Below are 25,689 nucleotides of genomic sequence, written 5' to 3' on the forward strand. Positions count from 1 at the left end.
TGTAATTTGTGATTTTGTAATGTATTACTGTTCTGAATATTCACCCTTTACAGATTAGCACTAAAGGTTTTATATCCACAGTAATGTACAGTATGACTGTCTCATTGACTGCCAAACAATTACTATTGTCAAGGTGCAGAAAAGTATGAAAGCTGAATGCTCCGTCTGCCATCAGTGGTTCAATCATAATATCACAAAGCTGAGAGAATCCTTTTTGTACGGAAAGAAAACACAAATAATTGCTTTATTCATGCTTTATTCAGCATTTTGGATTGCATCCTGTAAATGCATTTCTGTGTTATACGCAATGGAAAGATACGTTGTTCGTACAAATCAAAACGTAAATGCACGTACAAGACGTGCTTTTCAGAAGAACCATTCAGCTTCCTACAATATCATTACAAAACACCACCACCCCTTTCTTTATTTTGCTTATTTTCTCTGTCACATAAAATCAGTTCTGCAATATTATTATCTATTGGCACTGATGATAAAGGTGTAATGTACAGTCAGTCGGTCACTGTCTCAAAATAAATCCTGACAGAGCTATCAGATGGTGCCAATGAGCTATTCAATACAAGTTAAAGGAATAGTTCATCCAAAAATAAACATTTGTTTTATGAAACACAAATGAACATATTTTAAAAATTGTTGATAGACAGATAGGTTTGGTTACTTTTGACTTCCATTGCTTGGACAAAACTATTGAGACATCTCTTAAAACCTTACCTTAGAAGAAGGTAAACATACAGATTTGAAACATGTGAGATGCATTTTCATTTTTGAGTGAAATATCCCTTTAACAAGTTTCCCATGCATCCAGAAAAAAAAAAAACATTGACAGCTTAAAAGAGAAAAAGAAATTAACTAATTTTCCAATCTTAATAAAAAAAAGAAAAAATGTGCAAAAATCTTGTTGATCTGGAATTTTTCATTACATTACATTAGTGTTTACCACTGCCCCAAAACTATTAACATGTTTAGTCTTGTGGTGTTGCTTGCAGCAGCACAGAAATATTAATAACTGTTCCACTATTTTCAGCTAATGTTAACAAGGAAGCAGCTACCTAACTTTTTCAACATTAATTCAATGCTGAGGTAAGGAATACATTACTTCACTGTTCATATTCATTTATTTCTGCCATAATGGATTTCAGAATGTCCTGGAAAATGATCTCTGAAAAAGAGTAGGAACCCTACTTTAAGGTCATTTGACCCCTAATGTTGATGAGCACTAAAATAATTTAATTCATCCCTCATTAGAAAAAAAAGAGGCATTTACAGTGAAAGTGGACTAAGTTCTGGAGGATATTGAAGTCGCGATGGCTTTTAAAAGTTGTGAAATTTTGTGAATTTAAATTATACCAAAATTATGTTAGCATGCATGTTGTTTTATTAGAGCCCATTCACTTGTAAGTGCCTCCCTGCCTCACCTTTGAGACATTTTAAGAAAAGTGAAAATATTTTTTGGTGTGGTAATCAACATTTTCATACAAATGTTGCTGATTGAGCTTAGCTTGTACTGAACCGGCGATAATCCATAATTACCATTAAAGTAATAGTCCTCGAAAGCACCACTGAACAATTGGGTACAGTCCCAGACATCTGAATTGACAAACCACTACTATTATTGGCTAATTAGCATAATTACAGTTTCCTAGGTAGATCAGTGCTCTAGTGCGATTGACTTCTGATTGCACTGAATTTATGTACGTGCTTGATCCCATGACTAAGTGTTGCATTATGTATCTTTGCCAATTTTGCTTGTAACATCTGCTTGCAATCAGCTCTCTCTCCTGTCTCCTCAGGTTCCCCGGCACTAATTTAAAGTCAAAGTGCAGAACTCCTGAGCGGGAGGTGAATGATTATGTCTCATTGGCTCGACTTAGACAAACGACTCCGGCGCGCTAGGCGCCATGAGACGTAAAGAGAAGCTTCGCAGGCAGGAATGTCAAATAGCCGCTGAGACTTAAAGGGCCTCGGGGCTGGAGGAAAGAATGGACAGCACGCGGCGGAGCACAGAGGGACGCCGAGGGAAACAACGTCTGTGACCCCTGAACACAGAGTCTGTGATGGGCTCATTATCACGCAGAGAGCGGCAACGAATAAAATGCAGCCGTTCCCCTGATCACTTCAAAAAGTCCCACCGAGGGATGAAGTCCAGACTAATGAAGAGTAATGAGCGAGGCCAAGCACCTCACCTGGACCGGCGCTCTGTCCCGTGAGTATTGGGGTTGCAGGATAAAGCCGACTCCACAAGTAGACAATATTACACCTGCTCAAAGGGTGTAATTTATTCTACTAATGGGTCAGTGGTTAAATACCACAAATTTTAATTTCTCACATAAAGGAAAGCAAGAGCATACGAAGTATTCGTGTGTGTGTGTCTTCCTTTTTGTACCTCCACCACGTGCCAATTGGCTGATTCCTAATGGCCTTTCCTCTGAATACTCTGTAAGCAAAAGGAAGTTGCTCTCGCTCTTACGTGGCCTCCCTGAGCCTGATATAGATATCATTTTATTCTGGTGATGTGCCTGTGTCAAATATTCTACCTCAGGGGTATTCTTTCCCACAGAAGAAGAAATTGAAATTCAATAGATTTCCCACCTCCAAAAGGTTGAACAGAGCATGTAAGAGAGAGCGAGAAAGAGAGAGAGAGAGAGGGAGATGCCCAGCGGGAGAACTGTCATGCGGAGAAAGATGGTGCCCGACATTTAGTTATTCATTCCTATCTATTTTCACCCACAAAATTAGAGCTATTTGCCAGCCACCGTCCGTCTCATGTTACTGCAAGGGACATTTTTTCCCCACCTTTAGCTTCTGCCCCTTAAATTCAGCCCATATTATCTGCATGCGGTGTTGGTGAAATGAAAAGTATCTTTATGGAAAATACCATCTCACGCAATCTAGTTTATGTTTATTATGCTGAGCCAATAGTACTTTGGGTTCAGCAGAAGTCATAGCTCTGTTGTTTTTACGCTTTGATTGTGTTTCCACAAACAGAGACGGGGAAATACGGAAAGGAAAGTCTAGTTAATGTGCATTTTGATGTACACAATTGAGCATTTAGTTTGATGGATTTAATGTTCGACATTTTTCATGCTATGAAGATGTTTCAGAATCCAATATGTGACAATGCTAACAGCTCATTTACATCTGAGTTCCATAATGTTGCACACTGGACAGTCTAATTTGTCATTTCAGGCATGTTGGGGATAATATAATAGAGTGTATTTCCCTTGGGACAAACTTCACTAATTCAAAACACAAATGAGCAGAGTTAAATCTCTTTCTCGTGAAGCCGTAATGAATCACATTGTATTGCAGCCCTATGTATTAACAGTATTTATAAAGCCGTTTTGTTTTGAAGGACCAGGCATTGTCACATTTTAGCGGCTCTTTAGCACTCTGCCTTTTATGGAGTCATTAAAATAAAACTGCATAAACTAGCTTCTCTCATAATGGTGCCAATCCCAGTTCTAGAAGCACCTACTGTGCAGTAAGAGATGCGTAGTTGTTGGTTAAAAACATTCAGCAACATTAATCGAAACCACATTAATAAGTAAACTGAAGGATTTAAAGTGCCCCTTTTATGGATTTTTGAAAATTACCTTTCATGCAGTGAATAATACGGCTCTAAGTGAAAGAAAACCTCATGCAAAGATTTATATGATGTTATAAAGTGTTTATGTGATGTTGCTAAAAAGAACATTATTTTGTGTATTTTGTGTAATGCAAGGTGTGTATGTGGTTTAAGTTTAAAGAAACACATTAATTTACGCATCATGTACATTATTGTTCCAACAGCATTATTTAATAACTCTGTCCATGCAGAGTTATTAAAATAAACCCACTAAGTGATTTAGAAAAGTGGGGGAATGTTTAAATGTGCCATGTTAGGGGGGGTGTGGACAAGTTATAATTTTTATAAAGAATATCTCTTTGTTTTTGAGACTTTTAGCAAATTCTTATCTTATCTATGTACTAACAGCTTGTAACACTCCAAAGAGAAAGGAAGACTTGAAATCACATAATACGACCCCTTTTAATCTGTTAAAAATGATAAAATCTCAGTAGATTCTGAATCATTGTAACAAGTTTGTTTTTAGAACGAGTCCCAATTCTTTGCCACTCGATGCTGCATTTGGAGTTTTAAAAGCTCACAAAACCACTTTAAATGAAATAAACCAATCACCAGAGGGGTTTGGAAAAATTAATTGTTGAGTAAGTCGTTTTGGAGTCGTTGAACAAAAGAGATTAAAAAAATAATGCATATTATAAGACAGTGAAAGTGTTATTTGACCTTTCATGCATGCGCCCTGTTGATTGGGACTCCCAAAACCAAGCTAAGAACTTTCACAACCCATAAAAGAGACCTTTCAAGTGTAATATAATTGACTGAAACTTATGAAATGCACAGTACTCACAATTAATAGGCAGCCAACAATGCAATTACTTTCCATGTTTCATTTGCACAGGGATTTTCACAATTAGGGTGACATGGCTAACATGCATTTTTCAATTGCATATTCCCATTTACTCACTAGAGACCCACAGAAACCTAACCTCTTGATTTCAGCAGACTGGATCAGAAGGTTGCCAGTGTCCTCAGGCTAAGCCTGAAGCCAGACACTCGCCTAAATGGTAGCACACTCTCCTTGTTTAAAAAAAAAACTTTCATCAGCTAAATGAATGCTAATACAGCACTTCAAAGCATGTTTGGGAACAATGTTCAAGTTTCTGTGTGTTATGTGCTGTTCATGTGCAGAATCAAGTTGTTTGGTCATCCTAGTGTGTAGCATTATTGTATGTTTTTGCTTGAAAAAGTTTGTCTTTAAAAAAAGAATCAATAAAAAATTGGGGTGATTTAATGTAGGACGGTTCCATGGTGTTACCTTATTCTTCACCATTCTATAATTCTAGAACAAGAGCCCATGTCTTGCAAAATCAGCGCATAACAGTGCAACCAATATGGCTGATCTGACCTTCAGAAAAAGCGTTACCTGAATTGTTTCCTACAGAGATAAAAGAGAAAAGTCTGCATTTTTGATGTTATCAATACCCGACCCTGTGTTTTGTCTTTGATTGGGCGGCAGTGTTAAAGTCCCACTAGACATTTCCGATTGTACTCAAGTCCGCTCTTTGACAGCCAAGGACGTATGATCTCTTTTGAAGCCGTCTAATGTATCTTTTTCCTGTGTAGTTTCCTTGCTGAGTGGTGGATGTTTATCGCAGTTATAAATCTTTTGTGAACTGAAGTGGACTTTGGCTGAATTAGACCATCTTTTCCCTCCTCCATTTTCAGGATTGACGTTTCTGGCTGGTTGAATTCATTGTTCCTCCATGTAATTTATAGACCCGGTGTTAAATCGACTCTCCGCTATAGGGGTAATAAGTCTGAAACACCAAAAGTTTCGCTGTTAATTTCAGGCACAACGATTTTGGTGAAAGAATCAAATATATATATTACAATATACACGCTAAACCAGTGAAACTGCCCATCTTTCTGTTATATTCCGCTGATTGGAATAGAGAAACATTTATTTCATTACTTCTCTTATTTGTATTCGATGAGACATTTTAATCAGACCAACATGCGCATGAAAACCTTGATGAATATTTCAATCCATTTTATAGATTTTCTGACTACAGAATACTAAATAAACCAATTATAGAATCCAAAGTTACCCAGAGAAGTATTTTGCAGAGATTGTGATCTGCGGTCACGTGATGTGCACTGTCACTCCGCTCTCCCGCGTCTGAGGACCATTGCTATGCTGTCTAAAACTCAGTCGGGAGATTTATTTTCGATTGAAGCTGAACCTGGGTGTTCTTTTCCAGCGGGCTCTGGAGGGCTCTCACGCTGTCCTTTTCCTTATCGCTGCACATGCAGGCGGCTGCAGCATCCATTTGAACGGCAACTGTCTGGTTTATCCACCGCTTTCATCTCTCGTGGTAGACCTGTGCTCAAAGAACTGCAGCAGCAGCACCGATTCAGCCCACTCGCCTCATCTCGGAGGCACAGACGCTGTGCTGTCAGGAAAATCAAATCTCTGTCATATATTGTTAATGGCGTGTGCACTTAATCTCATGTTGTTGATTGACGCTTTTTTTAATCCGCTTGCCTCAGTGTTCTCCAGCTCCTAAATATCGCCGAAATCTAGATCTGTGGTTTTCGTGATTGAAGAGAAAGCACGAACTAGGCCCAGAAAGCTTTAGAGTTGCGCCTGCAGTATATTTGGTAGATGGGAATTTTAGATATGTTCCGTAAAGCATTGTGTCGAGCGGTGTCCGGTTAACAAGCGTAAGAGGAAATCCTTGTTCCCAGTCAAGAGGGATTAAGTAGGGCTCCATTCTCTCCGCTCTCAGCAGTCATTTTCTCTGTTCGTCGTGGAGAACATGGGGATGTGAATATACTTCAGCCATGTACACTGGAACCGTTACACCTCCTAGAAAAGGTTAAGGAATGAACGGCTGTGCAGAACAGTGATGGAATCGCTCAGCCCTCCAGATTTTGTACGTTTGTGTGAGGTCTTGCATCTATTAACATTTCTTTTTTATTGATGTTAACACTTTAGTAACTACACTGGCTCACTCCCTATTAAATATGACCTTCTTCTATCCAGGCAAATGAATGTTATGAAATCGTTCAGCCCTTTGTAAAATGATTTATGAATTCGTACAGTCTGTCAAGGCCTATTTCCACTTCAAAGGGCCGTCTAATGAACAAAGTTTGTGTCTCGCCTTGGGTCCCCTTGATGATTTTCTGATATATGAATCAAAGTGTTACTGAAATTTGCCATAGTTTAATGCATTGTTTATATTTAAGCCCATTTCTTCGTTTTAGATGTCTATTCTTGCTTAAACTATATTTATTTCTCTGCATTCATTTTATACTGCTTCTGACAGTATTAAATGCGATATTTGGTTACTGTTTTGGTGAAAATGACTTTATTCCTCTTGTTGCACTGCAAAAATATAATATGCGTATGTTAAAGCTTCCATTAAAAACAAATATTGCAACACAAGTAGTGTTCTTATTGTAATATCATTAAGTTATTTATTACAATTGATAAGTGGTGGATGCGGTCACTGCGGTGTGATTTTTCTTTTGCATTATTTTAGACATTTTTAGCATGCATTTGTAATCATATTATTTTATTTTCATAATCGTCGTTTCTTAGCATAACTACTTTTGGAGTTATTTACCTATGGCTCTCACACTCTAAAATAATTAAACTACTGCTAAAAATAATTGAAAAATAAAGTGGATGGAAAGTGCTTTGACACCACGTTGGAATTAACATAATTACAAGATTATAGCTTGTAAAAAATGTGCGCATTCTTGTAAAGCTTAGAATTACAACTTGCAAAGTTGAACCTACCGCAACGGTGTGGCGGATAATAAAGTGGATGGAGTTGACTCCATGTCAGGATTACTGTGATTATGAGAGTCTGACTTGTGAAAAATGTTAACATCCTTGTAAAGCTCATAATGTAACTTGTAAAGTTGTACCATCTGACCACGGAAAATGTCTGTTGGATAGTAAATTAGATGGAAAGTACATTGACATTATGCTGGAATTATCACAGTTATGATATTCTGACTTGTAAAAAGACATTGACATTTTTGTAAAGCTCATAATTGCAATTTGACAGCTGCAACAGTGTGGTTGAAGTGTGGAAAGTATATTGACACCATGTCATAATTACTGTAATTACGAGATTCTTACTTGTAAAAACTGTTCGTGTATTTGTAAAACTAACTTGTACAACCTAGCAATGAAACATCATTTGGAAGCAGTGAAATGTAGATAAAAACACAATTCAAAAAGTGAAAATTCTGTAATTCACCTTCATGTGATTCTAAACCTATAAGACCTATAAGTAATTTTTTTATGAAATCTAAGAGCTTTCTGCCCATACTTAGACAACAATTGAACTGACTCTTTCAAGGACAAGAGAGGCAGGAAGAACATTGTTAAAATAGTCTGTGTGATAACAGTAGTCCAAACTTAATGTATAACATTCAACCTTGCTATTTTTTTTCTTTGCCTTATGTCACATGGATTATTTTAACCCTGTCTTTACTACTTTTCTGGGCCTTGACTGTGCTGTGCTGCTCTCTATGCAGAGTCCAAAAGCTCTTGGATTTAATCTGAAATATCCTAATTAGTCTTCCAAAGGGTTTTGAACAACATTATAGGGTGAGTAATTAATGACAGAACTTTCATATTTGGGTAAACTATCCCTTCAAGCATTTATTTTGTAATGTTTCTGTTCATCAGTTCCTTTAATTTAATATTATTACCTGTTGTCTTAAGGCAAGATTAAGCAAAAACGAAAAGAAAAAACGTGAAATACAATTTAATGTATCAAGCACAAGTTGAATTGCTAGAGTTGTACGTGTAGTATAGATAATTAATAAGGCAATTGGGTAATTACTGCTGCTCGATGTGTTGTGGTATTGTCTATTGATGACTTGAAATTACACAAATTAATTTTGCTGTTAACATTGTTGCCATAGAAACACATTCTTAGTCGGAGGATGTGGACAACTGCAAGTAGAACATCCGGGTTGCCATGTACTGTAGTAATTACAGTAATTACAAATTGCAGTGAACACAGTAAGAGAGATTAAGTAGACAGGGTCCCTATGCAATATGTCAAAGTAGCACCAGTTTTCAGTGATGTTTCAACATGCCCTTATTCCCTACGCAGTGCCAGTGAAACTCCCTGTAGTGTACACTTCTCACCTAGGTTGAAGTTTAATTTGCAGGAAATGCACCTATACTGTACAGTAGTTATTGCACCCTTTATTATTAGACAGATTTCAGTGTGTGTGTGTGTTTATGCACAAAAAACTGTCCTTGTTTTTACTTTTCTTTCCACTAAAATCCTTCAAACGTAGTCTTCCTGAGGCAAACAATTCATCTGTTTCTCCTCAGATGAACACTCATTTGTCACATTTCACAATTAGCTGCAGGCATGGCATTTAGCTCATTGCGTTGTGATTAGAATAACTCATTGTGCTTGTCCTCCACAGCATCTGCACACATGACTGCGGAATATTAGCATGCCCATTATTTGTCACTTCGTCTGTTTAAACTGATGCTGAACGCATTTGATGGAAACTATATTCGTGCGGTGATTTGTGTGTGGCTATCGTGCAGTATTCATCCCAGCCATTTATTTATGTCACTTTCTTTATGGTGCATTAATTTTGTGTGCAAGACAGTTCACTTGGGGATCTTGGGTAGGCTGGTTGATGGGTTGGACTAATTAATACATTTTTGAAGGGACGCACAGCAGACAGCCAAACTCTAGACTTATAGAGTAGAATAAAAACAAAAGCTCATTCCCAAAGGGCTATAAAGTCAAATCCTGTAACATGACAGTTACAGCCTTAACTGAATGTAAGACCTTGGCATTTGACCCCCAATTTTCTCTGGGGGTAATGTGGTAGCGGACCCTTTGGTTTGACCTTAGAGCTAACAGCGCTCCCTGTGAACATGTATTTGAGAGGCTGACTAAACTGGCTTTGAGTTGTCACACATCCAATGTTAATAATTACTCATGAGTAAATGATCGAGTCCAGCTGACGCATATTTCACAGTGTCATATGTTGATCTCTTAGCACCTTTCACTTCAGTTTTAGTTCAGTCTTGCATGAGTCACTGCCTAGAGATTTTTCATTTTTTTTGAACCTGTGAGAGCTGTAATAAGCAAAGCAGGCCCCTGTGCTCTAAGTTAGGACATTTTTATTCATTTCGATATTTGTATCAGTCATTGGTGTCGGCACTCAGAGCAGAGGGATTATTTCTATAATAGTTCATACCAAATACATTGTTTATTGCTGAAATGATATGAAACAGGTAATTGCATTCTTGTTTCTATCAGAATAACAGTATGGTGTTGATATTACATTTCTCACCTTGTGTCATAAAACCTGCTTTCTTTTTCTCTCTTTCAAAGCCATTGGCAGAATTTAATCTATGTGGAAGACTGAGATGGCTCATTCTTCTCTGTCACAGCCAATATGCTGCATCAAATGATTTGACTGATGTGCTGCACCGTAATAATTAAGACAAAGAGCAGACATAGTGCATTTTTGCCTTAAACGGATGATTTTCTTCAGTGTGAGTGCAGTCTGATGCTTTGGCAAGATATGTGGCGTGGTGTGTGTTTTTTGTAAGGTAGATTTGTCATCGCATATACATTTACAATTTGCTTTACGTGTTCAAAGCTAGATTAAGTTTAAGGTTTTAAGTAAGGAAGCAGAAGTGGATATTTTCACATTGTCCCCAGATACCTGCGTTACTGAGCTTGCCATTCGCTGTCCATGGTGCTGAAACAAATAGGCTCTGAATGTAGTGATGCAAATCATGGAAATCGTGGTTTTGTTACAGCAGCATTCATTCATATATATATATATATATATATATATATATATATATATATATATATATATATATATATATAGAGAGAGAGAGAGAGAGAGAGAGAGAGAGAGAGAGAGAGAGAGAGAGAAAGAGATAATAATACACAGCACTATGCAAACAATAATAGAGTAGGCTATGCCTAATGGCCCCCTCTGTTGGTGGTTGGAAATTCAAACCATACCAACACAAAGTTCCTTCTTTTTGTATATTTTATTTACAACAGCAAGGGAAAACATCTTAGTAAGATTGTGTATCAGTGCTTTTAAATATTCAGGAACAGATCCAATCTAGTATTGACAAAATTCATGAAGATCTGCAATTCACTTAGAAACATCAGGTGATCCCTTGTGTATGCTGTCTCCATATGCTGTGCTGCAGTTGCCTTTGGCGTAAGCGTACCCCTACCCCACCCCATCTGTCTCCCTTTCGTTCCCATCAAGTATAGCAGCATTCAATAATAAATAAACAGCTTCAAAGAAATGTGTGCTTCTTCAATGGAGACTCCAATCCAAGTAACAAAGAAAGAAATGATCGTGAGTCGCTCTTGATTGACTTATTCATTCTGAGGAATTGTTGGAGTACAGCCGCAGAATTAATGATGCACACTGAACAAAAGATTCTTATTTAAGCTTTCAAAGCACTGAAATAATGCTAATATGCTAATTTTGAATTATAAAACAAATTGTAAAGGCCAAAATATACCTTAGATTCCAGAGAATTTTGAAGTTAAAAAGCAAAAAGCAAGACAAAATTCTAAGTAAAAAAACTAAACAAAACCATGAACTCATAAGTACAGTATCACAAGCAAAAACCAATAAAAAATATTCAAGCTAAATAAATATAAATAAACAAAAGAAACTTTATTAAACTTATCCCACAATGAAAAATAAAAGATGATGCTGTGCATATTTAATAAATATTATATAAATATATTTTGCTGCATGCCACATGTGATCATATACTTTGATATAATCTATACTGATGTGGGTCATGTACAGAATTTATATATATATTTCTCTAAACGTATTGTACAATATTACCTCGTTATATGTGTCTTATTAAATACTAAAATCATTATTTTAAAAAAATACTCAGATTTATTAACTACTATAACTATAAATTTCCAAAATAACAAACAGAAGTAGCCAAATTAGGTATAAACAAGGTTATTGACTTACGCATGAACACATTTTCGTGTAAAGATCAAGCAAAGCTACGGTTCAGCAGCTCAAAGCAAAGCTAAGAATCGCTCACCTCTTTACTCTGTGAGCTCGTGCTGGTGTAAAGACTGCTGCTTCGCTGTGCTGTCCCACACATCGGAGAGCATCGCCCGACCGCGAGGATGTTTTCATATTAATGCGCAGCACACGTGGTTTATAACCGCAATATCTAAAGCTGAGGGCAATGAGAAGTCGCCCAAGGAGGAAAGAGAAAGAATCCTTAAACCTTCAGTAGGTGGGACGCGCGCTAGGGGTTTAATGAAGAGCACGAGACGGTTTCAAATTGTAGCTCGAGCTCATTGCCACAGATAAAAACGTAGCGCTCGTCGTTGTTCTGCAATTATCGTACTCGGAAACGTTCCCCTTGCGCGTCTTCAACAAAGGAGAGGGGATTACCGAGCAACATATATGTCTCAACATGCAAATAACCCTCTACTGTAAGTCTTTTCACAGTATTGCTTGCGCGCGTTGCGTCTCGCGTGACCGATACAAAACGAGCTCATCCGCTATGTTTTGTCTTAGCCGTACTGGCTGTTACGGAATTGTCTTAATTATTGATAATATATGATTATTCTATAGAGTGTTCGGTTAATGTTTTCTTAATTGCGCATGTCAGTTAAGAGAGCTAGCGTTGCTCTCGAGCCCGAGATTAATGCGCGTAATAAGTCCGCTTCGTTTTTGGACTGTTTGTTTATTGTGTGACGCGGCGACTCTGTCTTCCTTGCAGGTGAAAGTTTGTCGTCTTCTACGAGGGGAGATACGGAGCTCGAGTGCACACACGGCAGACACGCGTCTATCTAGCGCTGGATTGTGTGTTATCCGCGTCTTCAAAATGAAGAGAAGGCAAAAGCGCGTTCTGCAGATGGCATTTCTGTTTATGGTGGCTTTAATTTTTCTGCCAAACGTCGGCCTTTGGTCAATGTACAGAGAGAAGAGCCTTATGAAGTCGCATGAGCCGGGAGAGCAGGTGAGTGCAAACATTTGACAGCTATGTGACTCCAGCATTTATAGGTTAAGTTACTGTCGATCAGATCCGGTGCATGCAGCCTAATCTTAGTAAATAACAAGCTTGGATGAGCTTCAGCACACCTGGACTTGACTACTGCACAGAAAGATATGCATATGTTTTGCATGTATTCTTTTAGAAATCTTTTTTTAAGTCTAGGTCAGGCTTAAAGTGCTGCAAGTCATACTAGTGCTTTCCTCTATTGTACTGTATGGGTGGCAGGCGATGTTGGTCTTTGAAGAAAAGTTGCAAACTGTTGTAAAGAAGAATTTCTGTATTCCACACGGCATCGATGTCTTAAAACGGTTTTCAGAATTGATTCTATCCCGCATTAGTAATTTATTCTACTCATTATTTAAATTGTTAGAAAAAGGTCAGCATTGTTATCTTGCTTATCACCCATCTGTTGTGCCCAGCAAAATGTGGCTTTTGACATCCCATATTCTCTAACTAACCCAACAGTACTCTGATTAAACTTTTAGAAAAGAAAAATGCATCTTTATGCGCCTTCAGTTGTTAATGAATAGTTAACATAACATTATTGTGTGTTTGCCTCCCACAAGATTATGCATTTAGGAGCACTTAGGAAGTCAGCGGTTTTGCCTTGAGGGAAACATAAATCACCAGTCAAAAATGAAAGAACATTTTCTTGCAAGGCGTGCAGAAATGAAAAGCATGAAGCTCTATCTCATGCTAATATTCAATATTTATTGTTGATCTTACGCTAATGCTCTCTGAGAGAAGGAGAGAACAATTCAGCCTCCTGAATGTTTGATCTTCAAGAGATTCGGGATTATAGCATCATTTTCATAGGTTGAATTCCTTAATCACGTTTAGCTCTGAGAGAACAACATGGGTAAGCTCATTTACTTTGCAACTGGCTGCTGCTTGTGATGAGAGTGCAATCAGTGATTCTCTCAGCCAGATGTCATTGTGGCATATTTAGTCCCCTGAAAACATCTTGCATGTGGAAAATCACTTGGGCTGGGTTGACTGCACTCACTTACGTACATCGCTACTAGTTGATGCTTCCTTCTTCTCAACATTACAGAGCTAGCATTCCCATCTTCTAAATTCCCTCTCTTCACGTCCATATGTCTGCACCCCTCACCAGCTGCCGAGGGGTGCTGTTGGTTCATTTGATTCCGCCCTTGGGTACCTGCTTGCTTTTGGTTTCTGCAACTGTGATGTAGTTCTAGCGCTCAAGGGGAAAATGCTGAGTCTGTTTATTGCGTCTCGTAATTGCTCCTCTCTCATTTGTTTTGCCGGAGTTGCATGACTTTAGCCTTGGGCGAGCACAACTGCACAAATCCAGTCTCTTCATTAAAGTCAAATCAGTGAGCAGGCACCACGTTGTTGACAGGACCAAAAATACCAGAGCACCTCATGCAGGGTCCTGTCCTTTTGCTCTCTGCTGACCTCCCTATTTACGATTTCCTCAAAGAGGCGCTGTCCAGGCAAAACAACCTCAGAAATTATGTAGTTAAACCAATGTGACAGGTAGGCCTTCACCTGGAAAAATTCGGCAATGCTTGAGTGGACTGACTCAATATGTAGACTCTGTCGTCTGCATATTTAATGTCATCTAACAAAGTAAATCAGGCTGCTTATTGATTCTCCAGCAGTTTTTAAGAGAATATGATTAGTGGATTGAGGAAAGAAGGATGAGAGCAGTCTGGAATCAGGCTCAATCCCCTCATGTCACACACTTTCCGGACTCAAAAGGAGCTTGAGTTTACCAGCTCAATAGAAAGATCCCAGTGCCTGTTATTGTGCACCTGTCAGAGCGGGAGAGATAATTGACAGCAGAGATATTGTGTCAATAAGCCCCCAAGAATCCTGGTGAATAAGCCCGCCTTGTGTGTCCTCTTTTATTATCCGATAGCAATTACCCATGATTGAATCAGCCCTCGGATCCCAAAAATCCTCCCTCAGCGATGTTAAGCGAGGTTTAACAAAATAGCGACGGGAAGCGTAGACTCCTCGCACTGGGTCCCTTTCTTCTGGGAAGACGTGTGTTGAGTTCTGTCCCTCCTTCCCCGTCAAAATCTCGGCTTTCTGTCCTTTGGGAGACAATCATGTTGAATTAGCTGTGGCGGCCCACTCCTGGCGCGAGTAAACAGCATCTGTGTACTTCGGTGGGTGGTTCGCGCAGCGCCAGTGCTACGAGATGGACGTGTGCTGATAAGCGTGTGTCAGGACTGATAACCTTCCCTCAGCTCCTAACAAGAGCCCACCATTGAGCATGACATTGCCCAGGAGCATTATGAAGAGGCTGTCTATGCAATCCTATCTCGCAGCGACACTGCTCTTCAGTGTGTTGACAACAACGGGGCGTGCAACTCTGTTACCGATAGCACGGTGGATAACGAGAGCTCCGTCGTTGTTAACCACCTGGGGTGGAAGCACGGCAGAGGTCAAGGTGACCTCAGACTCTTTAAGCTCCCCTTTAAGTTTTTCAGCTGACCATGTTTATGTCATTCCAGAGGAAGGAATATTATTGTCGCTTTCCATTTGCCAGCAAACTGACAAGGGAAAGGGAGATGTAGTAATTGCAATTACCCTCAGTGTCATACTAGAGAGATACATTATGGTAATGCACATGTCAAACTGACGGTGAGAGCATGGGTGAAGAGTGCACCAGATGATTTGAACTGAATTGTGGTCCGGATATGCTGAAAGATCGCATAAATGGTATTGTAGAGATGCTTGAATCACCAGAGGATGAACACTGTATAGATCTTGTCAGGAAGCATTGTAAGCATTTCTTGATGAGCAGCACCATTCGGTGTGACACAAGGGCAAGGTTCAATTTGGAATTGGAAGGGGGTTGATGACATACAAGTAAATGGCCACCATTTTGGCTAGAGCAGGAACAAGCGTTTTTCTTCTCATTTCAGTTTTTGCCTGAATATAAATTAAATTGTACTGTCATGAGGAAGGGGGGGTCTTAGTCAGCCAAGTGATCAGTACCAGGAGAGATGATGTAATTGAATATTTCACCTTGCAATGATAGTGTCCAGGTCTTCAAATCGCATAGACTATATATCCTTTCGCCACAATCCCATGGCATTCTGTTATCGAAAGTCATCAGCGCCACATTGTTTCCCTATAATTGCGTTCTTCCCTGAAAAAGGGTAAAGATAATTGGATTTCTTTGTGTACGAAAAAATATATCTTTGATGTCTGGCTATTTTTAACTTTGGTTCATGTGGACTAGCATGCACAACACCGTTGTAGTATTTCAAGTCCAAGTTCATATTTTTCTGAGGATTTAGACTTGGCCTAGACTCGGACTTGAATGACCAGGGCTACTTTTCCCAAATGTAGCGTAAGCCAAAGATCATAGACCCATTGCCACCAGTGGTTTCTACAATCAATTTATCTCATGATGCTTTTGAGAAATTTTGACAAGGTCTCTGCTACTCTTGAAAAAATAGGATTTGAGAAGGACATGTCCGGAATTAAATTCTACAACACCTATGCACAAACCCACCTTCCTTCATACACACACTTTGCTTTCATGTTAAACTTTCTGTTCTCTGCCATTACCCCCTGCAGATGCACTTGATGGCCGTGCCCCTAATATGAACAGCGGCATGACCCTCTCGAGAAAGAGACAATTTTAACTTGATTAGTCTGATGTGCCTCATGAGGTGAGGATGGAGCAATGTCTCGGGCTGTTCACCGTGGCTCCCAAGAGTAATGCGCATTTCATATTGAGCGGTAGCCATATAGCAGAGCAGGGTAATATAAAACCACTTACTCTCAGGCTCACAAAACAAAGGGACATGGACCTTCCCAGTCTTGTGTGTTTGGCACCTCCATTAAGATAATAACACTATTACAAGAGATCGAAAGCCTCTGAAGAGCTCTTATTTTCTCTCTTGGTCTTTAGCCATGAGAGTGACGTGCACACAGACATGCAAGCGGGCACACACACACAAACACACACGCTCATGTTTATAGTAGAAATTGGCCATGTTCATGACTGCTAGGTGTGTGCTGATTAAAATGAATTGAACTAATGTACTAATGCACATACTTGTTTATATTTAATAATTTTGCATTATCTAGTTGACACCATGTTCATGATTACTGCACAAATCTATTGTATTCAGACCTTTTTAATTGTAATATTTTAAAACTATGAAGATCAAAATTCTGTGTCTGTCTTTCAACCAGTATGGGAGTATGGGAGATTCTATGCATAATTACAATATGTAACACACAAATCTGTTTTGCTCACATTATTATTAGTACTGCACGTGTAATCTTCAAAAACCAATTTAATTTATAATTTTCAAATATAAATATAATTTTAAATTCTACCTTTTCACACGGACTTAAATAATTCACAAAAGTAAGCATGCATATTAAACAGTCATCTGGTTGATACTAAGTGAGATTACAGGTAAACATAATAGCTATAAAAGTATTTTATATATCATTATGTATGTCAGTGCTGTTGTACATTATGTAAGCATCTGTATGCAGCAGTGTGTTAATCTTCTCTTTATTTGTCCCGGGGTGATCTAAGAGCTCTTTGTGTTGAATTATGGCCGTATGAATTGGCAGGTTTCACTGACTCCTCCACCCGAGTGATTGTTATCTAAGGAAAGTGAGGTCTGTTATATTTTATGGCTCTTCTCTGAGCGTGTGGAGATTTATGGCATTAAAATCTGTCGTGTAAGGTGATATTTGTCATTGGCAAAAAAATACAGTAAAATTGGGCAGCCAGTTTAATGGTGTAGCCCAGTAAAGGACGTTATCATCAGACCTGGGGGACAGTGGGTGTTTATGCAAAATGTGTGGCTAATGCACAATTTAGAATCCGCTTTTGATGATTTTTCCACCATCAGATGGTTTATTTGAGCCATATTTTGGCTGACCAGAAAATAAATGTTTAGGACTTGCTGGCATGCATTGTAATTTACAATGGTTATGGGAAGCTATGGAGAACTATAGAGACTTTGGAGAAGTTTTGATGAGTTACAGAAATTCAGAGCATAGTTATTCATTAATGCTTTGGCAGGAAAAAGTGGCATTTGGCTGCAGATCTTGTTTAAAACAGGAAACAGTCAGTTACATTTACAGACAGAAAATTAAAGAAGCTTTTCATATCCTTAGCAACTCAAGGTTATGTCATGTTTTAAATGATTTGTGTTTTTGCTGTTTATTCATCATCCATACCCGGCCCTCTCTCAAGGTTAAGGTGGAAAAGGTCATGTGAAGCAATGCAGTTCTTCTATTGTTAGAAGCGATGATTTACAATCAATCTCATCTCTGTGCATTTAATCGACTTACATGCTCTCTTGAGCTTTCATTTTTGTGGAGTAATAATATCACTCCTATGTTTTCTCACCTCATAATCACATTGAGTTCACCTGATTCTCAACTGCAGTGTCTCACACTGTCTCAGTGCTATTATTTTGTGATTCACTAAATAAAATTACAATTAGAATTGCTTGTTATTGTCTATCTGACAGTAAGATTAGAATAGAATAAATAAAATAGAAACCTGTAGAAACCGTTTTTTTTTCTAAGAGTATTTGATGTTTCCTCATCGTATTTTAATAGAGACTATTTTAAAGTCATTTCATGAACTCCAGCTAATGTTTTACCTTCTTACCATTTCAAATGAACTTTATTAGTATCTTTTAATACTGCGAGAAATCCTCCAGGCTTGTTAGAGGGTCTCAAAAATACATTTTCAAATTCATTTATTCTTCTTTAAAAATGAACCGTTTCTCCCCTCTCCCTTTGTCTCTCTCTTTTCCCCCCTTAATTTATTGCGCACGGACCGAAAAAAGTCAGCTGGGCTCACTAACAAGAAAGACCTTGATGCTTATTAGGATATTTTTGAGTCATTTTGAAACATTATCCAATTTAATTAATGCCCCAAAGAACATCTTTGATCTCTTAATGGGGAAAATAGGCACTGACTATGATGAATGTTTGGTAGGTGTTGTCAGTGAATCTTTATTAGAGGCTGGAGGTGTCTTCTATTATGCTAGTCGCTGAATTCATCAAGGATGAACCTATGTTCAACAGCAATACTGCACAGCCAGACAGATGATAGAACTAGCAAGGGAACAGCTTGAGACCAATCACACCACTGTAGGGAAAACTGAGACAGATATTAGTCTGTAAAGTTGGGAGCAACTTGCTGCCCACAGCGCCAATTTATCTTGAGGTAAGGCCAATGTATGTGCAGCAGAGGAATGGATAGGGGGTGCTGAGGGAGGAGAGGTATACAGCATGATGTGTCACAGAAGAGGAAAGAGCAAACAGCTATTAGTGGCATCAGCACCCTCAGAGAGTTCCACTGACCTGAGGTCTTGTACATGTGTGCTTGCTTTTTCGATGTAGTCTGTTTTGTTTTGTTTTCTAATCCAGATATCTAAAGGTCAAAGATGAGATGTCTTTTTTTGGATGTTGTATCAATAGCGATAATTCACTGTAAAATTTCAATTCTGTCATTAATTACTTTACCTCATATCGTTCCAAACCTGTAAGACCTTCGTTCATCTTCGTAACACAAATTAATACACTTTTGATGAAATCCAAGAGCTTTCTGACCCTACGTAGACAACAATGCAACTACCATGTACAAGGCCCAGAAGAATAGTAAGCACATCATTAAGAGTGTCCATGTGACATCAGCGGTTCAACTGTAATGTTATGAAGCTATAAGAATACTGTGCCAAAAGAAAACAAAAATAACAACTTCATCCGGCACTTTCTTTTCTTCCATGTCAATCTTTGGCACACATTCACAAGAGTGCCGTGTGTGGTGCTGATGACAGAGGAGACGACATTCGGATGTAGAACATCCATCTCTCTCAGTCCATCATCTGTTTATTTTGTTTCAAATAAGTAAGGCGAGGCAAAAAATTGCAAGTCATCCTTTCTGTCAAAGTCTTCAGACATGTTTTCTGTGTTATGTTAAGGCAGTGTTATGTACAGCATGCATCCTCTTCTGCTTGTAAACAGAATGTTGGCTCCTGTATCACCAGCACCAAATTGTTGAGTAATGTTATTTGGACTATTATAATAATGTCTTAACTGCCTTACTGGGCCGTAAAATGTTTCAGTTGCATTGCTGTGTATGCAGGGACAGAAAGATCTCAAATTTGATCAATCTTATCAAAACAAAAAGACAGAATTTACATCTTGTGAGGAATTATCCCTTTGAATTTTCCTTTCTTGGTCTTTTAAAAAGTCCTACTTTTGTAAAACCTGCAGAAATACTGTTTCTTAATATTATGATCATCATTGATTTAAATAACCTCCAGATGAAATCCCCTCAACCCCCTCCAAAACAAGTTCATATTTCAACTTTGAATTGTGAATAATAGTGAATAATAGTTGAAATTTTAGTCATATCATATGGCCTTGGAATAGAGGTCATATAAATATCCAAATCCATTTTATCGATTGCTTTAATTTATAATTTATTGATTTATTTATTTATTTTATGAAAGAAACAGCATATGGGTTTAGAATTTTCTGTTCAAACTAGTGAAATTCTAATATTTACTATTCAGTTAAATCTTGAAGGATGAAGTCTAGCCTCACATTATTTCCTGGGGGATATTCCATTTCACTCCAAAGTACACCACAATACCTTGAATGCATTGCTGAGGTTACTTTACCGTAAGTCACACTTGTTTTATCTTAGTTTGCTGTTAACATTCGGAGTGTCTGGTATCAGTGTTGGGTGTGCTGCTGCGTCTTGAAGCCGCATACAGCACCAGCAATTGATCCTTTTGAAAACGTGGCTTTGTGTTACTCAAATTACACTTCAGCTCTCTATCGATCGGAATGCTGGCTGCAGCCTTCGAGTCGCGTAGTGTTGTTATTAAGCTAATTTATCCTTGGAATCACAGAGTAGAAAGTTGAATTAAGTGCGCAGTACAGTTAAATTACCTTTCTCGTACTCAATAGCTTATACATAAATATTTAGCCACAGAATCCCCGTGCAGGTCTACATCTGCCGTGTTGTCAACTGTTCATTATGTAGAAATAAAGCGCAGCAGACACATGCATCAAAGCCCTAGTTGACACCTGGCTGTTCTCACAAGCTCTCCGGGTCATTAGAAGACAAGCTCCTCTCACCTCAGGCTGCTGCTCACTTGCTTTCCTTTTATTTATGACATCACGCCGACTCATAAAGTCCATCCTAATTACACTTCACTCTCAAGATTAATAGCCGATCTCATCCAGTCGCATCTGCCAAGCTTACCTTTTTCCCACACGACTGATGGATGTTTCGGTGGCTCCTCGAGATTCCCTGTAGCCACTGGACGGAGGTTTATTAGTCAAGGAATTGGAACGGGCGCAGACACCCTCATTCGGCCTTCACAACACGTCTGGACCTACTTGAAAACAATTTCTTGGCTGACGCTGAAGTGATTTGTCTCACCTTTTTGTCTCGAATTAATTTCCCTTCACTCTGTTCTCCTGCGATGGTCATTGTCTGTTTCGGTGTTGGTTCAAAGTACTAGTAGTTGCCTTTCTTTTAACTCTGCACTCAGAGGACATTTCTCCTGCCTTTCATGCCACTGCTAATGTAGGATCATTACTTTAAAGAGAGATTTCAATGGCCTTCACCTTAAAGGTTACATCTAAAGGGGGTTGTTATACTCTGCATGGGTGAAAAACTTGATGATGCTTTGAGTGAGTCCCATCTCTCAATCTTAGAAGGCCTCTTATAGCGCTAATGGTGACATGAGCTGATAATTACTTGATAAAAGTCTTTAATGTTCTCCTGACGTAACCTCTCAGTCCATGTATTGCTTTAGAAATGTTGTAGATGTCTTCTTTCCCCCCTCACTTCCAGTCCTTGTACATTGCGCTCAATGCTTTGATGTTGGAGCTTTATTGATATAAATTTTTGTTGTTGCTTTCAGTTCAGCTCCAAGCTAATACAGAATACACTTTTTTGGGCCCTATTTTTTATCCTTGTCTGTAAAATCATTGGATTGTGACCTAACGAATAGTGACTATATGAATAATAAATAAAAGATGATAAAAAACACATTTACAAGGCTGTACACTACTCTTGAGTGGAGAAGAAAAATGTTAAATGTTTATCGAGTTTGTAGTTGTTTTACACGGAGGTAGTGGTTGGCTGGCGCAGGATCCCCCTGAAGTTTGATATTTTATATGTACTATTGTTTCTTGTAACTCTTGGTCACAGTTGAGTCAGTAGGTTAAGCTATAAATGCTATCTGATGCAGATGTTGGCATAAATCCTAACAGTGTTTGCATAAATCCTGAAATTTACATTATAAATGTATATAAGTAATGACATCTACTGTAAAATGTAGGCCTAATGTACAAGTGTCTATCTGTTTTTTTTAGGTTAATCAAATGTTAAATTTATGCAATTAATATGCTTATTTGACTGCATTTAATTATGAGATGATTATTACTACTACTGCTAGTGATTTAGTTTAGGGAAAAATCACATTTTCACTATTAGCTAGTTGCTTATTAGCATGCGTACTAAGGATGCTCCGATCCTCATTTTTTGCTTTCGATACTGATTCTTCGATACTTCAGACTCAGTATTGACCGATAACTTATACAGATCCAATACTTAAAATTTTAAAAAGTGCTGAGTTAGCTAATAAACCTTATGCATCTCTGTGACTAACCATGTTCCACACACAACGATGTTCCGTACAGATGAAGTCTTCAGCGTTGATATGGGAATTTTTAAACACTTTTGACAAAGGGTCAAGTAATTTGAAAATTTTAAATTGTCATTCTTTAACAAATGAAACATGATCTATAACTCAATTAATTGTGTTATTAAAAATAAACCTTTCATTTAAAAGGGAATGTTACATTGTCTGCCCTCGTAAAAACACATTATATACACCCACACACAATGAAAATAGTACACACAGAAAATGAATATGTTATTTCTAGTTATGGTATTTTGTAATCAGTTTAGTGTCAAATGTAAATAGGCTTATCGTAAATGTGTCCTGCCCTTTGTTATGAAGCTGGTTTGAGCCACCACAATCATTTAAATATACAAAATGACACAATTAAAATAACACAATATTTTTGTTTCATGGAAACAGTTATGGTGAATTGAATACAATACTAACACGAACTGTTAATGAAACATGGAAACTGCTCCAGAGTCATCATACCTTCGTGGAAATATTTTCCCAGCTAACAACGCAGTACCATTTAGGTGATTTATTGGTAGGCCCACTGTACTTTTATTTCATTGTATGTGTGCCTTTTTCAAACAATAGTACAACGGGTGCAGTCAGCAGAGGCTTGCACTGCGGAGCCAGGCAAAAAGTACAGTTAAAAGTTAGGTAATAGTGAAAACTGGTCCCCAAACTCAAGTATGATTATAGTATGATATGTGAACAGTTCTGAGCAAATAAACAAGCTAACATGCAGTACATCTATATCTTCCATTCCATATGTAGAAAACTTCGTTCACTATGATTGAATAAAAAATGGAAATAAAGCATAAAAACTGAAAACAACTTATTCCTCAGATGCCATATTCATTATTTACAGCAGTGTCACAAAGAAATTACATTGTGAAGAAAGCTGCATATTAACCAAACTTCAAGCATGCGAGAGTAAAATGCACACCAATTACATACAAATATGCTAAAAATAAAAGCGAACAGATTTGTTTTTCATGTAAACAAGTCATAATAATTTCATTAATTTAGTCTTGAATGAAGAATTAAGCAATTTTGATTCTAGTAATGTATTTCTTTTGTGTGTGTGTATGTATGTGTATATATATATATATATATATATATATATATATATATATATATATATATATATATATTGGTGTGTGTAATTTTTTTTTCTCTTTGATTGGTGTACTGTAGTTATATCGTGTATCTGTAAGGGCTAGTGGGAACAGCCAAGCTTTGCCCAATGTGTTTTTTACCCCAGAAATCCTCCTTAAAGATTTGTTGTTCTTGTCAGATTTATTCAGATGAACATTTGCCCTATAGAAATAAACAGGTTAGCCTATACGCATTTTGCTCATGTTTGCACAATATCAGCTTACTGTGCATCGTGGGAGTTGACAGCAGGGTGCAGGGAGTGCAGTTTGCCCATGATGGGCACTGACGGAGGTGGACAACGTCCTCTCAGAGCATTTCATGTTGTTCTGTAACAACACTGTTTCTACCTACACTGATCAAACCGTATCATTGCTGAAAAGCTTTTGATGCTTGGTGGTTTCTCGTTTAATCTCACGAACGCTCCTGTCCACGAGATCTTGAATCTAAAACCATAATAAAGTCAAACCATGACAGCCTTCTCATCATCCTTCCAAAAAACAAATCAGGACAAATACAGCAGTGATGCGTTCCTGTCATCCTTTCCTCAAATCAGCATGACACCACCAGCACTTGATGCAATCCTCTCTGCCGAGTCTGACAGCCACTTTGCGACTGATTTGTTTACATGTGTTATTATTTTTCTCTTCTCTGTGATGTTATTTGCGTTGCATTGTCTTCTCCAAATTTTCAGGCAGTCTCTGTAAGAGACACCACGGCAAAACACAGGCGAGTCTCCAGTACATTGAACGCCTCGTTCAAGACCGCTGTCGTCTCCCTGATGTCTTGTGTCAGATGACAGATGATCAGTTACAGCAAGCTCGCGTGGGCTTAAACGCAGGAATGTTTGTGGTTGGTTAAGAGTCGACGGACCCCTAATGAGTACCACTGCTGTGTGTGTTTGTTTCGCTTGACTAACCAGTACAGCACATCTCAAGCATACAGTTGGCTTGATGTTACACCGAGCGTGAACGGCTTTATCGAATCCTCGCATGAATAAGATGTTTTAGGTAAGACACTTTTCTTATTTTCGTCTTTGAGAAGTTTTGCGCCCTGAATAAGGCATTTACAGGAGAAGTTGTTCATAACTTCTGCCGCCTCTCGTCACATATCTCTTGTTCTTTCGCCCAGATTCACAAAGCAAGAAACTGAAATTGTGTGGCTGACAATCAGAGACCCAGAGCAGAGCACCTCCTTAGAAGCGCACATCACTGGGAATGACAATCGAGGTAGATTTTGCAGAAAAAGCCTCATTTGGCTGCTCCTTTGTGAGCCTCGAGATTCCAATCACTGACATTCAAAGATGAGATTGGCACAGCTGTCTCTTTGTGGTGACACGGCTCTCTGTGTGTCGCAGGATGATTGACAGCTCCCCAGCTCTGTTGTCTCCAGGTCTGCAGAGAATCGTCCAACACCAGAAGTCAAACTAGAAACTGTACCCACTTTTTAGGGTGTTGAATAATACAACAAGCTTATACTAAACATCAAGGCAATGTTGTGTTTTTAAAAATTTATAATTTTTCTCAGGAAAGCTAAACAAAATGAACGCTCTATTTGTTTAATAATTCTACCAGCTCTCGCTGGCATTTCAAAGCAACAGGACTGTGCCTGGAGTATATCACAGGGTCAATCAGTTAATTAATTTTCCAGAGAAATTTCAGACTTCTCTATATCATAGAATATCATTAAAAAGTTGAACACACATTATAATTTAATTTATATAACAATAATAGGAACAATGTATGGTAAGGCTCTGTTGCTAATGCTAGTTTATATTTTATGCTAATTTATAATATTTCAAATTGTATAATTCAGACCCTCTGCATTTCACTGATGGCAGACCATTCCACCAAGTGTGCAAATGTTCCCAAATTAAGGGTCCCAAAATGCCAGAAGGATTGAAAAAGAATAATAAATATAGCAGGGATAATGGGCCCAGGCCCTGGAGACATTGCCAACCCAGGAGCATCAGAAAAACGGTGCACAGCAAGCACATGCATTTAACTCTCTGGCAGCCGGAGCATATGCGCTGAGCTTAAAGGTGGGATGTTTAGACACACACACTGGACCACCTGACCAGTCACACATTTATAAGGGAGGGGCTTCATAAACCAGGAAATAATGGGAATGTTAATCAGACAATAAAGGTAAAGTATGTGAAAAATAATGATTTTTAA

General features: G+C 38.3%; 1 protein-coding gene across 2 annotated transcripts in view; it reads left to right on the top strand.

Moving 5' to 3' along the window:
• The first annotated feature begins 11,702 nt into the window (after positions 1-11,702).
• The window catches only part of galntl6 (polypeptide N-acetylgalactosaminyltransferase like 6), a 146,450-nt gene continuing 132,463 nt past the window's right edge, over positions 11,703-25,689 (top strand). The window contains exons 1-2 of one of the 2 annotated variants that reach the window (XM_043241787.1): positions 11,703-12,099; positions 12,390-12,629. In XM_043241787.1, coding sequence (XP_043097722.1) covers positions 12,495-12,629 — 135 coding nt within the window. In that variant the 5' untranslated portion in view covers positions 11,703-12,099; positions 12,390-12,494. The remainder of the gene's footprint in view (positions 12,100-12,389; positions 12,630-25,689) is intronic. The other variant, XM_043241715.1, reaches the window with a different exon arrangement.

This window comes from Puntigrus tetrazona, chromosome 1 (genome assembly GCF_018831695.1).
Source record: "Puntigrus tetrazona isolate hp1 chromosome 1, ASM1883169v1, whole genome shotgun sequence".
Classification (NCBI taxonomy): domain Eukaryota; kingdom Metazoa; phylum Chordata; class Actinopteri; order Cypriniformes; family Cyprinidae; genus Puntigrus; species Puntigrus tetrazona.